The sequence below is a fragment of the Bufo gargarizans genome, chromosome 6 (genome assembly GCF_014858855.1).
Source record: "Bufo gargarizans isolate SCDJY-AF-19 chromosome 6, ASM1485885v1, whole genome shotgun sequence".
Lineage (NCBI taxonomy): Eukaryota > Metazoa > Chordata > Amphibia > Anura > Bufonidae > Bufo > Bufo gargarizans.
Window position 1 is genome coordinate 192,666,758 of NC_058085.1, and position 13,076 is coordinate 192,679,833.

General features: G+C 42.4%; 1 protein-coding gene across 4 annotated transcripts in view; it reads left to right on the forward strand.

Annotated features, from left to right (window-relative positions):
• LOC122940818 (rap1 GTPase-GDP dissociation stimulator 1-like) overlaps positions 1-13,076 on the forward strand; it is a 331,161-nt gene that overhangs the window by 125,446 nt on the left and 192,639 nt on the right. For all 4 annotated transcript variants that reach the window (XM_044297600.1, XM_044297602.1, XM_044297601.1 and 1 more), the window contains exon 2: positions 4,992-5,159. In XM_044297600.1, the coding sequence (XP_044153535.1) occupies positions 4,992-5,159 (168 nt within the window). The remainder of the gene's footprint in view (positions 1-4,991; positions 5,160-13,076) is intronic.

Below are 13,076 nucleotides of genomic sequence, written 5' to 3' on the forward strand. Positions count from 1 at the left end.
CAGTGGTGGGTGACGTGAAGCCTGATTCTCTGCTATGATATGAAGACTGATTCTCTGCTGACATGAAGCCAGATTGTCTGTTACGGGACCTCTCTCCTCTGCCTGGGTGCTGGGCCTAAATATATGCCAATGGACTGTTGCAGTGGTGGCTGACGTGAAGCCTCATTCTCTGCTATGACATGCAGACTAATTCTCTGCTGACATGAAGACAGATTCTCTGTTACGGGACCTCTCTCCTCTGCCTGGGTGCCGGGGCCTAAATATCTGAGAATGGACTGTTCCAGTGGTGGCTGACGTGAAGCCTCATTCTCTGCTATGACATGCAGACTAATTCTCTGCTGACATGAAGACAGATTCTCTGTTACGGGACCTCCCTCCTCTGCCTGGGTGCTGGGCCTAAATATATGCCAATGGACTGTTGCAGTGGTGGCTGACGTGAAGCCTCATTCTCTGCTATGACATGCAGACTAATTCTCTGCTGACATGAAGACAGATTCTCTGTTACGGGACCTCCCTCCTCTGCCTGGGTGCTGGGCCTAAATATATGCCAATGGACTGTTGCAGTGGTGGCTGACGTGAAGCCTCATTCTCTGCTATGACATGCAGACTGATTCTCTGCTGACATGAAGCCAGATTCTCTGTTACGGGACCTCTCTCCTCTGCCTGTGTGTGTGCTGGGCCTAAATATATGCCAATGGACTGTTGCAGTGGTGGCTGACGTGAAGCCTCATTCTCTGCTATGACATGCAGACTGATTCTCTGCTGACATGAAGCCAGATTCTCTGTTACGGGACCTCTCTCCTCTGCCTGTGTGTGTGCTGGGCCTAAATATATGCCAATGGACTGTTGCAGTGGTGGCTGACGTGAAGCCTCATTCTCTGCTATGACATGCAGACTAATTCTCTGCTGACATGAAGACAGATTCTCTGTTACGGGACCTCCCTCCTCTGCCTGGGTGCTGGGCCTAAATATATGCCAATGGACTGTTGCAGTGGTGGCTGACGTGAAGCCTCATTCTCTGCTATGACATGAAGACTGATTCTCTGCTGACATGAAGCCAGATTCTCTGTTACGGGACCTCTCTCCTCTGCCTGTGTGTGTGCTGGGCCTAAATATATGCCAATGGACTGTTGCAGTGGTGGCTGACGTGAAGCCTCATTCTCTGCTATGACATGCAGACTGATTCTCTGCTGACATGAAGCCAGATTCTCTGTTACGGGACCTCTCTCCTCTGCCTGTGTGTGTGCTGGGCCTAAATATATGCCAATGGACTGTTGCAGTGGTGGCTGACGTGAAGCCTCATTCTCTGCTATGACATGCAGACTAATTCTCTGCTGACATGAAGACAGATTCTCTGTTACGGGACCTCCCTCCTCTGCCTGGGTGCTGGGCCTAAATATATGCCAATGGACTGTTGCAGTGGTGGCTGACGTGAAGCCTCATTCTCTGCTATGACATGCAGACTAATTCTCTGCTGACATGAAGACAGATTCTCTGTTACGGGACCTCTCTCCTCTGCCTGGGTGCCGGGGCCTAAATATCTGAGAATGGACTGTTCCAGTGGTGGGTGACGGGAAGCCAGATTCTCTGCTATGGAACCTCTCTCCAATTGATTTTGGTTAATTTTTATTTATTTAATTTTTATTTTAATTCATTTCCCTATCCACATTTGTTTGCAGGGGATTTACCTACATGTTGCTGCCTTTTGCAGCCCTCTAGCTCTTTCCTGGGCTGTTTTACAGCCTTTTTAGTGCCGAAAAGTTCGGGTCCCCATTGACTTCAATGGGGTTCGGGTTCGGGACGAAGTTCGGATCGGGTTCGGATCCCGAACCCGAACATTTCCGGGATGTTCGGCCGAACTTCTCGAACCCGAACATCCAGGTGTTCGCTCAACTCTAGCTGTGAACCCTGCTCGCAAGAGCTTTCAATCTATGAGTGTATTGTCAGCCAAACCCTCTGTTCTCTGTGGGTTTGGCTAACTTGTATGGGGAGCTTCCAACCCTCCATCAACAGATTCTGTTGGGAAAGAGAAAGATTGGAGAAGGAGGTTTAGTGGAAGACATTTATTGGCCTAGAACATATGTTACGTTTGTCCTTCTTGTATTCTGGTCATGGTTATCCTCAATAGTTTCACTTCCTTTGTTCATGTAACCCTATGAGTTTATTCTTAGCGTTCAATATATGAAGCGTATCTGTATAAGTCACTACACAACGAGTACATACCAAAATAAAAGTAATACAAGTACTGCACACACAATTATAATGCACACTTACACTTGAAGTATAGAAATCTAATATGCAATGGTCTTAGGAGACTTTCTTTCCTCATATGTAGACGTCTGCCCTCACATAGACCAGAAAATATCCAGTTTTTGTATTGTCCAACCTGTTAAAAAAATAATCATAAAATAAACTACAAACAATAATAAAGCATACAAAAAAATAATAATCCAAAGCTGCATTAAAGGGATCATAATGCCTCATCGCTTGCTGATCAGTGAGGGGTACATGAATGGGGCTCTATTGTAATACTCTGCACAGCATCTGGTAGGGAGCCCCACAGCACAGAGAAAATAAAAGATGGATTTGAGCCTCTTTACTCTCATAATCAATGAGGCACCCTAACAGATCAGTGGACCATGTTTTTTTGCTAGCAATCGACCATAACTTGCTTACATTGAAAAGTCCTATAAGCCTAATTATCTTTTTCTTAGTTCAGCTTCAAAGACTTGTTTTGTTTTAGGTTGTTTTCTTGTATTTTCTGCTGCTGCAGTCTTGACAGAAATACAATATTAGTCACAGAAATGTATTTATTTAGCTTATTTCCAAATTACTTTTTTAACCAGTTTTAGACCAGGCCATTTCTTCTATTTCTGTTTTTAAATAGTGCAGAGTGCACATGACAGTAGAGGATATATACTGTAGTTTATGGTGACCGGGTCATTTTTTTTTTTTTTTAATTTTTTGCCTTTTATTCTTTCATGTAATGATTTTATTTATTAGTCACACGGTCAAACCTTTCAGGGGCATTTTAACATTATATTTTTTGCTTACATCTCCTGCAATTGCAGCTGAGATATTAGCCACAGTTATGGGTGAATATAGCCTTAGTAACCTTACTACAGAGCTGATCTGGGTCTGCTAATACACAAAAGCTCCTGCAGTTACCCAGTGAACACACAATCACTGGAAAGTAAGCATGGCAGCTCCCTTATTTCTATACATAATGACAATTGAGCATCATGTATCCAGCATTGAGAAGGCAGGAATGATAATAAACTGTTTCTGCCTTCTATTTCAGCGGACACAATTCAGCAGGACATAAAAGTTGTCCGGCGATTCCAGAAGTGGTTGAATAATGTTCTGTAGCAATTTCAAATTTGCTTCCCACTTACAGATTTGCCATGGTCTTTGAATTAGAGGGTATCCTGAGCAGAGGACAAGTTTTGAGGAAAGATTTATATTTCTGTTTTTGAATCCATATGACTATGAGAAAAACATATATACAAAAATAACTGCATGTGCCGCAAGTCCCGGAGGAGCTGGTGCAGTGAATGGGAGTACTAGTGGCCCTAATAAAGTATTGTCTCATGTTATAATTCCTCACGTCCTTGCTCTGTGGGATAGGTGCAGTAGAATTGTACCGTAGTTTGGAAGAATGAGGCCAGTGGAAGAATGTACAGCTTCAGGTATATTCAATAACAGCGGATTCCACGTGGAATTCACTGGCACCAGTAAATTAGCACTGGTGTTGTACTGGCCAAGTAGTATTTTGGGTGATGGGTGTTTTAGCCATAGTCCCTCAGCTCACACTCTGCTGTCTGATTCCTCTCAAGTATCTGTTTGAGGGCGTCTTTAGTTATTCTCTTTGGAGAATGATTCCCAGGAGGAGGAGCTCTTCAGTGTGCTTACTCTCCTATTTCAGGCTGAACTAGAACTCCCCCTCATGGCAGGAGGCAGAACCAACCCACCCCTACTAAGAGTGGATGAACAGGGTAGCCCTGTTCCTTGCCAAGCACTGCCATCCACTCCATACTGGAAGTAATGGCCAAGCATCCGAAAAAACAATACATAACTATGTACAATACAATACAATAACAATACATAACTATACACATCAATTGCACCCCCAGGTCTGGGGTACTGCACATGCAAAAACGGAACCAAAGCTTGTGTTTTGGGTCCTAGAGTTACATTTTGTATTCAACCAGCGAGGTAAAATTCCAAAAAGAGAAAAAACATGGCTGCATGGTACGTGGCTTATTAACCATCAATTTGTAAACTATGTCCATCAATTAAGGGTGAAGAGTTTGCCCACATGCAGATGCCTCTACGTGTGTGTCATAACCCAATGGTATAGCTAGGGGGGATGCAGGCAATGTTAGAACCAACAGTGTCATGCAACAAGCAGAAGTTTTTTTCAACTGAATGATGAAAACAATTAATTGCTTCGGCAGATACCAGGCATGAAAAGCAGCATTGTTGGACCTGTATTACAAATTTTACAGCATATACTAATATGGCACATTTCTGGTGCATTATGTGCCATAAAAATAATCCACTGCATGATGCTTGGTAAGCGCTGTGGCTTAGAGGTACGTGGGGAATAGCTCAGTTAAAAGGGATGTGGCCAATAATTTAACAGCATGCACCACAATTTTGGTGGAAACTAAGCCAACCAATTGGTAGTATTAACTGGTATCTGAGGTACAGATACAAAGGAGCAGTAGCCACTTCAATGTTTCAGGAATTCCTACCACCTCTGATTGGCACTTACTGTGGTTATTCTCATCTCAGCCATGAAGGGCCGAGATAGGACAACTATTTTAATAGAGCTTTTAAAACATGCAAGACATTTTTAAATGAGGCATTGCTTTCAAGCTGTGTGTAGACAAGTGGAAATGCAGAAATTGTTTTGAATTAAGTTTTCTTTACCCAGAATGTAGGTATTTACTCGCAGTTTGTTTAATATCTCAATCTTATCCTTTTAGTACCTGAGGAACTGATAAAGCCAGCTATTCCTGAAGGGGCTTCTGTTTGCCATGCTGAGAGTCTGTGTCAGCATTTGGAGAGCCTCAAACTTTGTGGAGTGGATAGTGAGGATGAGAAGCAGATCCTGAAAAGTCTCAATGCAGTCCTTCTGGCACTTGATGAAGACAGTTAAGTATTATGCTAATATTTCCAAACACTTTTATCTCCTGCTGACTGAGATGTGTGAGTGATATGCAGTTCCTGCCAGTGCAGCATATATAGGTCATAGGCAATACAACTTGAATAAATCCAGCTTAAAAAATACGATTTTTGAGATGGAAGATTAGTTATTTTTATGCAAACACAAATGAAAGTGCTTTATATTCTATTATTTATTTATTTTTTACATTTTTCCTACTAACCATTACAATCCCAAGCAATACACTGAGGCCAATAAGTGGAATATGTATATTAGCCAGCATGGCAAAAAGAAAGAATACATCAAGAAGAGGTCAATACATAAAGTCAAAATGTATGGAATTTCTTCATGGCAACATATTTTAAAGTAATACAATCCTAGTTACCTATACAAAAATGTGTAAACAACAGAGATATTGTCAATGCTAGATTGTCATAAGTTATCATGATATTTTAGTGTATTAATAATGATGTTTTTTCAAGCAGAGCGTTCTCATATTGCACCACCAAAAGGTCTAGCAGTTATTTTGCAGGTGATGGTAATAAGAGCTTCCAGTCTTGTTCTAAGACCCCTTTTACATGAGCGACTTCCACTGGACTCGCAGTGTGTGTCAGTGAAAGAACCCATCCTGACCTCCCAGCACTGATGGGGTCGCATAGCATTACAATGATTTATGATGCTATGAAACCCTAGTTCTGGAATGTATTGTATAACACTGACAGCATTATGTCAGTGTTATACAATACATTCCAGAACTCTAAGGCCCCTTTCACACGGGCGAGAATTCCGTGCGGGTGCAATGAGTGAGGTGAACGTATTGCACCTGCACTGAATCCGTACCCATTCACTTCTATGGGGCTGTGTACATGAGCGTTGATTTTCACACATCACTTGTGCGTTGCGTGAAAATTGCGGCAAGCTCTATATTGTGTGTTTTTCACACAACGCAGGCCCCATAGAAGTGAATGGGGCTGCGTGAAAATCGCAAGCATCCGCAAGCAAGTGCTGATGTGGTGCGATTTTCACACATGGTTGCTAGGAGACGATCGGGATGGGGACCCAATCTTTATTATTTTCCCTTATAACATTGTTATAAGGGAAAATAATAGCATTCTTAATACAGAATGCTAACTAAATTAGGGATGGAGAGGTTAAAAAGAAAATAATACCTCATCCACTTGTTCGCACAGCCCGGCTTGTCTTCTTTCTTTTTGTTTGAGGACCTGGGAGGAAAAGGAACTTTGGTGACGTCACTGTGCTCATCACATGGGCCCGCACCACGGTGATGGACCATGTGATGGACCTTGTGACGGACCATGTGATGAGCACAGTGACGTCACTAAAGGTCCTTTTCCTCCCAGGTCCTCAAAGAAAAAGAAAGAAGACATGCCGGGCTGCACGAACAAGTGGATGAGGTGAGTTTTATTTTTTTATTTTAGTTTTTTAACCCCTTCATCCCTAATTTACTTAGAATTCTGTATTAAGAATGCTATTATTTTCTCTTATAACCATGTTATAAGGAAAAATAATAAAATCTACACACCTAACCCAAATCCAAACTTCCGTGAAGAAGTCAGGGTTCGGGTCTGGGTAAGAAACATGACGATTTTTCTCACGCTCATGCAAAACGCATTAAAACACTTTGCACTCTCACAAAAAAATTGTGCATCCGCATCTTGTCCGGCCCTCACACGCGACGCCCGTGTGAAAGAGGCCTAAGGGTTACATAGCATCATAAAGCATTATACTGCTATGTAACCCCGTCAGCCCTGGGAGGTCAGGATGGATGCTTTCACTGACACATACTGCAAATCTAATGCGTGGAACTCACTAGTGTGAAAGGGGCCTAATGAACTTCATGCCCATTAGTCCTATATTTAGATGGAATAACTTTTTAGAGCCAAAGCCAGGGACCTAAAAAAATACTTAGATGTTTCATTTTATTTTATTTATTTCTTTCTGACACTGTAATAAATTTGCATTGAAATTATAGGCCAGAAAATACTGCTGTAGGTTTCTGGGAGAAAATATATGCAAATTGGCTTTTATTAATTTTATTACTGCTCGCATCAGACAGGCTTAGCTTTCTTTTACTTTTGAAAGGAAAGCTAATTTTAATATTTTCAGAGAAACCCAAAGGTTTGCAAATTCACTCCCTCTATGAAAAAGAACTGATCCCCTAAAGTGAGGAAAATTGGCTTCTACCTCACAGGGGTTTTTTGCCTTCCTCTGGATCAACTTGCAGGATGACAGGCCGAACTGGATGGACAAATGTCTTTTTTCGGCCTTATGTACTATGTTACTATGTTACTATGATTGAACAGTTTAACACTCCCACCAGGGGGAAATCTCTCTCTCTCTATAAAAAAAAAAATAATAATTGATAAAACTTTTTTATTTATTTTTTTGCTTAAAAAGTATTTTGTACTGCATTTTTGACCACACAGTCCAGGATTAGGATGGGGCCACACAGCAATGTGGAAGATATATTAAGAAATTTGATCCAAATTGAGACATCCAGAGTGGAATTTATCCAGCAGTGTGCATTTAAAATTCACAGCATGTCAATTTAAGCAGTGGATTTCCACCGTCGGGATTTTTACCTATTGCAATGCAAAGGGTTAAGTCTGTTGCAACTCTGCATCAAAATCCACAAAAAAAAAACTGCAGTCGTGGATCCTTAGCGTATGTACCCCATGGCAAAAAACAGCAACATATCTGTAGTTGTTGAGTGCATTGCAGTTCAGCTCCACTGAAGTAAATGGAGTAAGGCCTCTTGCAGACGAGCATGTCCGGATTAGGTCTGCGATCTGAGAAAATCGTGTGAGTAGGTATGCAATTGCAGTCAGTTTTGACTGCGATTGCGTTCCGATGTTCAGTTTTTATCGCGCGGGTGCAATGCATCTTGCACACATGTGATGAAAAACGGACTGTGGTACCCAGACCCGAACCCTGGCTTCTTCACTGAAGTTTGGGTTTGGTTTAGGTGTTCTGTAGATTTTAATATTTTCCCTTATAACATAGTTTCATGCACTTTTGCGTTAAAGCAATAAAAAGCACAAATTGACCACCCATCTAAGTACACTGTAATCTACCTTATATCACAAAAAAAACATGTTTTTTCCTGATGTTTGTGAACAACTCTTTTGAATTGGAGAATCTATTACAGTTACTGATATTCAGGTAAATTTCAGTCATTACACAAGAGGACTATGCAGAGGTAATTGCAGAATGTGATTTAACTATTAGTAGTTGGCTAATTTTACCTGTCGGTCCTCCAAAGGCAGTCGTTCGAAAGCTATCCATATTCTTAGGATTCATTTTGTTGGCATGGCAACAAGGCCATCTCAAGGAAAAGTGACAGATAGAATCTTAAATTGCCCCACATATTTTTTTTTACAACGCAATTCAAAAGAGTGTATTTTAAGTAGGTTATCTCACAAAATTTTTCTTTTTGATGCTCAAAGTAAAATGTAGATAATTTGTTGGCAATTATAGTAGAGCAGGACAGTTTAAAACATTTTTCAGCAATAACTTAAAAAGAAAGTTTTTTTATAATCTTTAAGGGGAAATACTGTATCCTATACCTGTACTTTAATATATTTTTGTATAGAATAAAAAAAAACATAAAAGATAGACATATAAACAATGTATGAAGAGTAGGGATGAGCGAACTCGAACTGTATAGTTCGGGTTCGTACCGAATTTTGGGGTGTCCGTGACACGGACCCGAACCCGGACATTTTCGTAAAAGTCCGGGTTCGGGTTCGGTGTTCGTCGCTTTCTTCGCGCTTTTGTGACGCTTTCTTGGCGCTTTTTGAAAGGCTGCAAAGCAGCCAATCAACAAGCGTCATACTACTTGCCCCAAGAGGCCATCACAGCCATGCCTACTATTGGCATGGCTGTGATTGGCCAGAGCACCATGTGACCCAGCCTCTATTTAAGCTGGAGTCACATAGCGCCGCCCGTCACTCTGCTCTGATTAGCGTAGGGAGAGGTTGCGGCTGCGACAGTAGGGCGAGATTAGGCAGATTAACTCCTCCAAAGGACTTGATTAACTGATCGATCTGCAGCTGTGGATCATTGAGCTGCTGATCCTCAATTGCTCACTGTTTTTAGGCTGCCCAGACCGTTTGTCAGTCACATTTTTCTGGGGTGATCGGCGGCCATTTTGTGTCTTGTGGTGCGCCAGCACAAGCTGCGACCAAGTGCATTTAACCCTCAATGGTGTGGTTGTTTTTTGGCTAAAGCCTACATCAGGGTGAAGCTGTCACACCAAGTGCATTTAACCAGCAATAGTCTGTTCATTTTTTGGCCATATACTAAATCAGGGGCAAGCTGCGCCTGTCACCAAGTGCATTTAACCCTCAATGGTGTGGTTGTTTTTTGGCTAAAGCCTACATCAGGGTGAAGCTGTCACACCAAGTGCATTTAACCAGCAATAGTCTGTTCATTTTTTGGCCATATACTAAATCAGGGGCAAGCTGCGCCTGTCACCAAGTGCATTTAACCCTCAATGGTGTGGTTGTTTTTTGGCTAAAGCCTACATCAGGGTGAAGCTGTCACACCAAGTGCATTTAACCAGCAATAGTCTGTTTATTTTTTGGCCATATCCCAGTCTAATTCTGTCACTAAATCCATACCGGTCACCCAGCGCCTAAATACTAGGCCTCAAATTTATATCCCGCTAAATCTGTCCTTAGTGCTGTAGCTGGGCGAGTTATTTAGTGTCCGTTCAAGCACATTTCTTGTTCTGGGTTGAAATACAATTCCCAATTTAGCAATTTCATAATTTAGTGGTTTCTGCTATATCAGAGCTATTTGAAATCTATCCCTAAAAGGGTATATAATATTCAAGGTGCACATTGGGTCATTCAGAATAACTTCACACACACCCGCTACTGTGTATTTCCAAGTCTAATTCTGGCACTAAACCCATACCTGTCACCCAGCGCCTAAATACTAGGCCTCAAATTTATATCCAGCTAAATCTGTCCCTAGTGCTGTAGCTGGGCGAGTTATTTAGTGTCCGTTCAAGCACATTTCTTGTTCTGGGTTGAAATACAATTCCCAATTTAGCAATTTCATAATTTAGTGGTTTCTGCTATATCAGAGCTATTTGAAATCTATCCCTAAAAGGGTATATAATATTCAAGGTGCACATTGGGTCATTCAGAATAACTTCACACACACCCGCTACTGTGTATTTCCAAGTCTAATTCTGGCACTAAACCCATACCTGTCACCCAGCGCCTAAATACTAGGCCTCAAATTTATATCCCGCTAAATCTGTCCTTAGTGCTGTAGCTGGGCGAGTTATTTAGTGTCCGTTCAAGCACATTTCTTGTTCTGGGTTGAAATACAATTCCCAATTTAGCAATTTCATAATTTAGTGGTTTCTGCTATATCAGAGCTATTTGAAATCTATCCCTAAAAGGGTATATAATATTCAAGGTGCACATTGGGTCATTCAGAATAACTTCACACACACCCGCTACTGTGTATTTCCAAGTCTAATTCTGGCACTAAACCCATACCTGTCACCCAGCGCCTAAATACTAGGCCTCAAATTTATATCCCGCTAAATCTGTCCTTAGTGCTGTAGCTGGGCGAGTTATTTAGTGTCCGTTCAAGCACATTTCTTGTTCTGGGTTGAAATACAATTCCCAATTTAGCAATTTCATAATTTAGTGGTTTCTGCTATATCAGAGCTATTTGAAATCTATCCCTAAAAGGGTATATAATATTCAAGGTGCACATTGGGTCATTCAGAATAACTTCACACACACCCGCTACTGTGTATTTCCAAGTCTAATTCTGGCACTAAACCCATACCTGTCACCCAGCGCCTAAATACTAGGCCTCAAATTTATATCCCGCTAAATCTGTCCTTAGTGCTGTAGCTGGGCGAGTTATTTAGTTTCCGTTCAAGCACATTTCTTGTTCTGGGTTGAAATACAATTCCCAATTTAGCAATTTCATAATTTAGTGGTTTCTGCTATATCAGAGCTATTTGAAATCTATCCCTAAAAGGGTATATAATATTCAAGGTGCACATTGGGTCATTCAGAATAACTTCACACACACCCGCTACTGTGTATTTCCAAGTCTAATTCTGGCACTAAACCCATACCTGTCACCCAGCGCCTAAATACTAGGCCTCAAATTTATATCCCGCTAAATCTGTCCCTAGTGCTGTAGCTGGGCGAGTTATTTAGTGTCCGTTCAAGCACATTTCTTGTTCTGGGTTGAAATACAATTCCCAATTTAGCAATTTCATAATTTAGTGGTTTCTGCTATATCAGAGCTATTTGAAATCTATCCCTAAAAGGGTATATAATATTCAAGGTGCACATAGGGTCATTCAGAATAACTTCACACACCCGCTACTGTGCATTTCCAAATCTAATTCTGTCACTAAACCCATACCTGTCACCCAGCGCCTAAATACTAGGCCTCAAATTTATATCCCGCTAAATCTCTCGTTACCGCTGTCCTGTTGTGGCTGGGAAAGTTATTTAGTGTCCGTCAAAGCACATTTTTTGTTCTGGGTTGAAATACAATTCCCAATTTAGCAATTTCATAATTTAGTCGTTTCTGCTATATCAGAGCTATTTGAAATCTATCCCTAAAAGGGTAGATCATATTGAAGGTGCACATAGGGTCATTCAGAATAACTTCACACACACGCTTCTGTGCATTTCCAAGTCTAATTCTGTCACTAAATCCATACCGGTCACCCAGCGCCTAAATACTAGGCCTCAAATTTATATCCCGCTGAATTTGAATACAATACATTGGGCCAAATAATATATTTGTTGTTGTGGTGAACCATAACAATGAGAAAAACATCTAGTAAGGGACGCGGACGTGGACATGGTCGTGGTGGTGTTAGTGGACCCTCTGGTGCTGGGAGAGGACGTGGCCGTTCTGCCACATCCACACGTCCTAGTGTACCAACTACCTCAGGTCCCAGTAGCCGCCAGAATTTACAGCGATATATGGTGGGGCCCAATGCCGTTCTAAGGATGGTAAGGCCTGAGCAGGTACAGGCATTAGTCAATTGGGTGGCCGACAGTGGATCCAGCACGTTCACATTATCTCCCACCCAGTCTTCTGCAGAAAGCGCACAGATGGCGCCTGAAAACCAACCCCATCAGTCTGTCACATCACCCCCATGCATACCAGGGAAACTGTCTCAGCCTCAAGTTATGCAGCAGTCTCTTATGCTGTTTGAAGACTCCGCTGGCAGGGTTTCCCAAGGGCATCCACCTAGCCCTTCCCCAGCGGTGAAAGACATAGAATGCACTGACGCACAACCACTTATGTTTCCTGATGATGAGGACATGGGAATACCACCTCAGCATGTCTCTGATGATGACGAAACACAGGTGCCAACTGCTGCGTCTTTCTGCAGTGTGCAGACTGAACAGGAGGTCAGGGATCAAGACTGGGTGGAAGACGATGCAGGGGACGATGAGGTCCTAGACCCCACATGGAATGAAGGTCGTGCCACTGACTTTCACAGTTCGGAGGAAGAGGCAGTGGTGAGACCGAGCCAACAGCGTAGCAAAAGAGGGAGCAGTGGGCAAAAGCAGAACACCCGCCGCCAAGAGACTCCGCCTGCTACTGACCGCCGCCATCTGGGACCGAGCACCCCAAAGGCAGCTTCAAGGAGTTCCCTGGCATGGCACTTCTTCAAACAATGTGCTGACGACAAGACCCGAGTGGTTTGCACGCTGTGCCATCAGAGCCTGAAGCGAGGCATTAACGTTCTGAACCTGAGCACAACCTGCATGACCAGGCACCTGCATGCAAAGCATGAACTGCAGTGGAGTAAACACCTTAAAACCAAGGAAGTCACTCAGGCTCCCCCTGCTACCTCTTCTGCTGCTGCCGCCTCGGC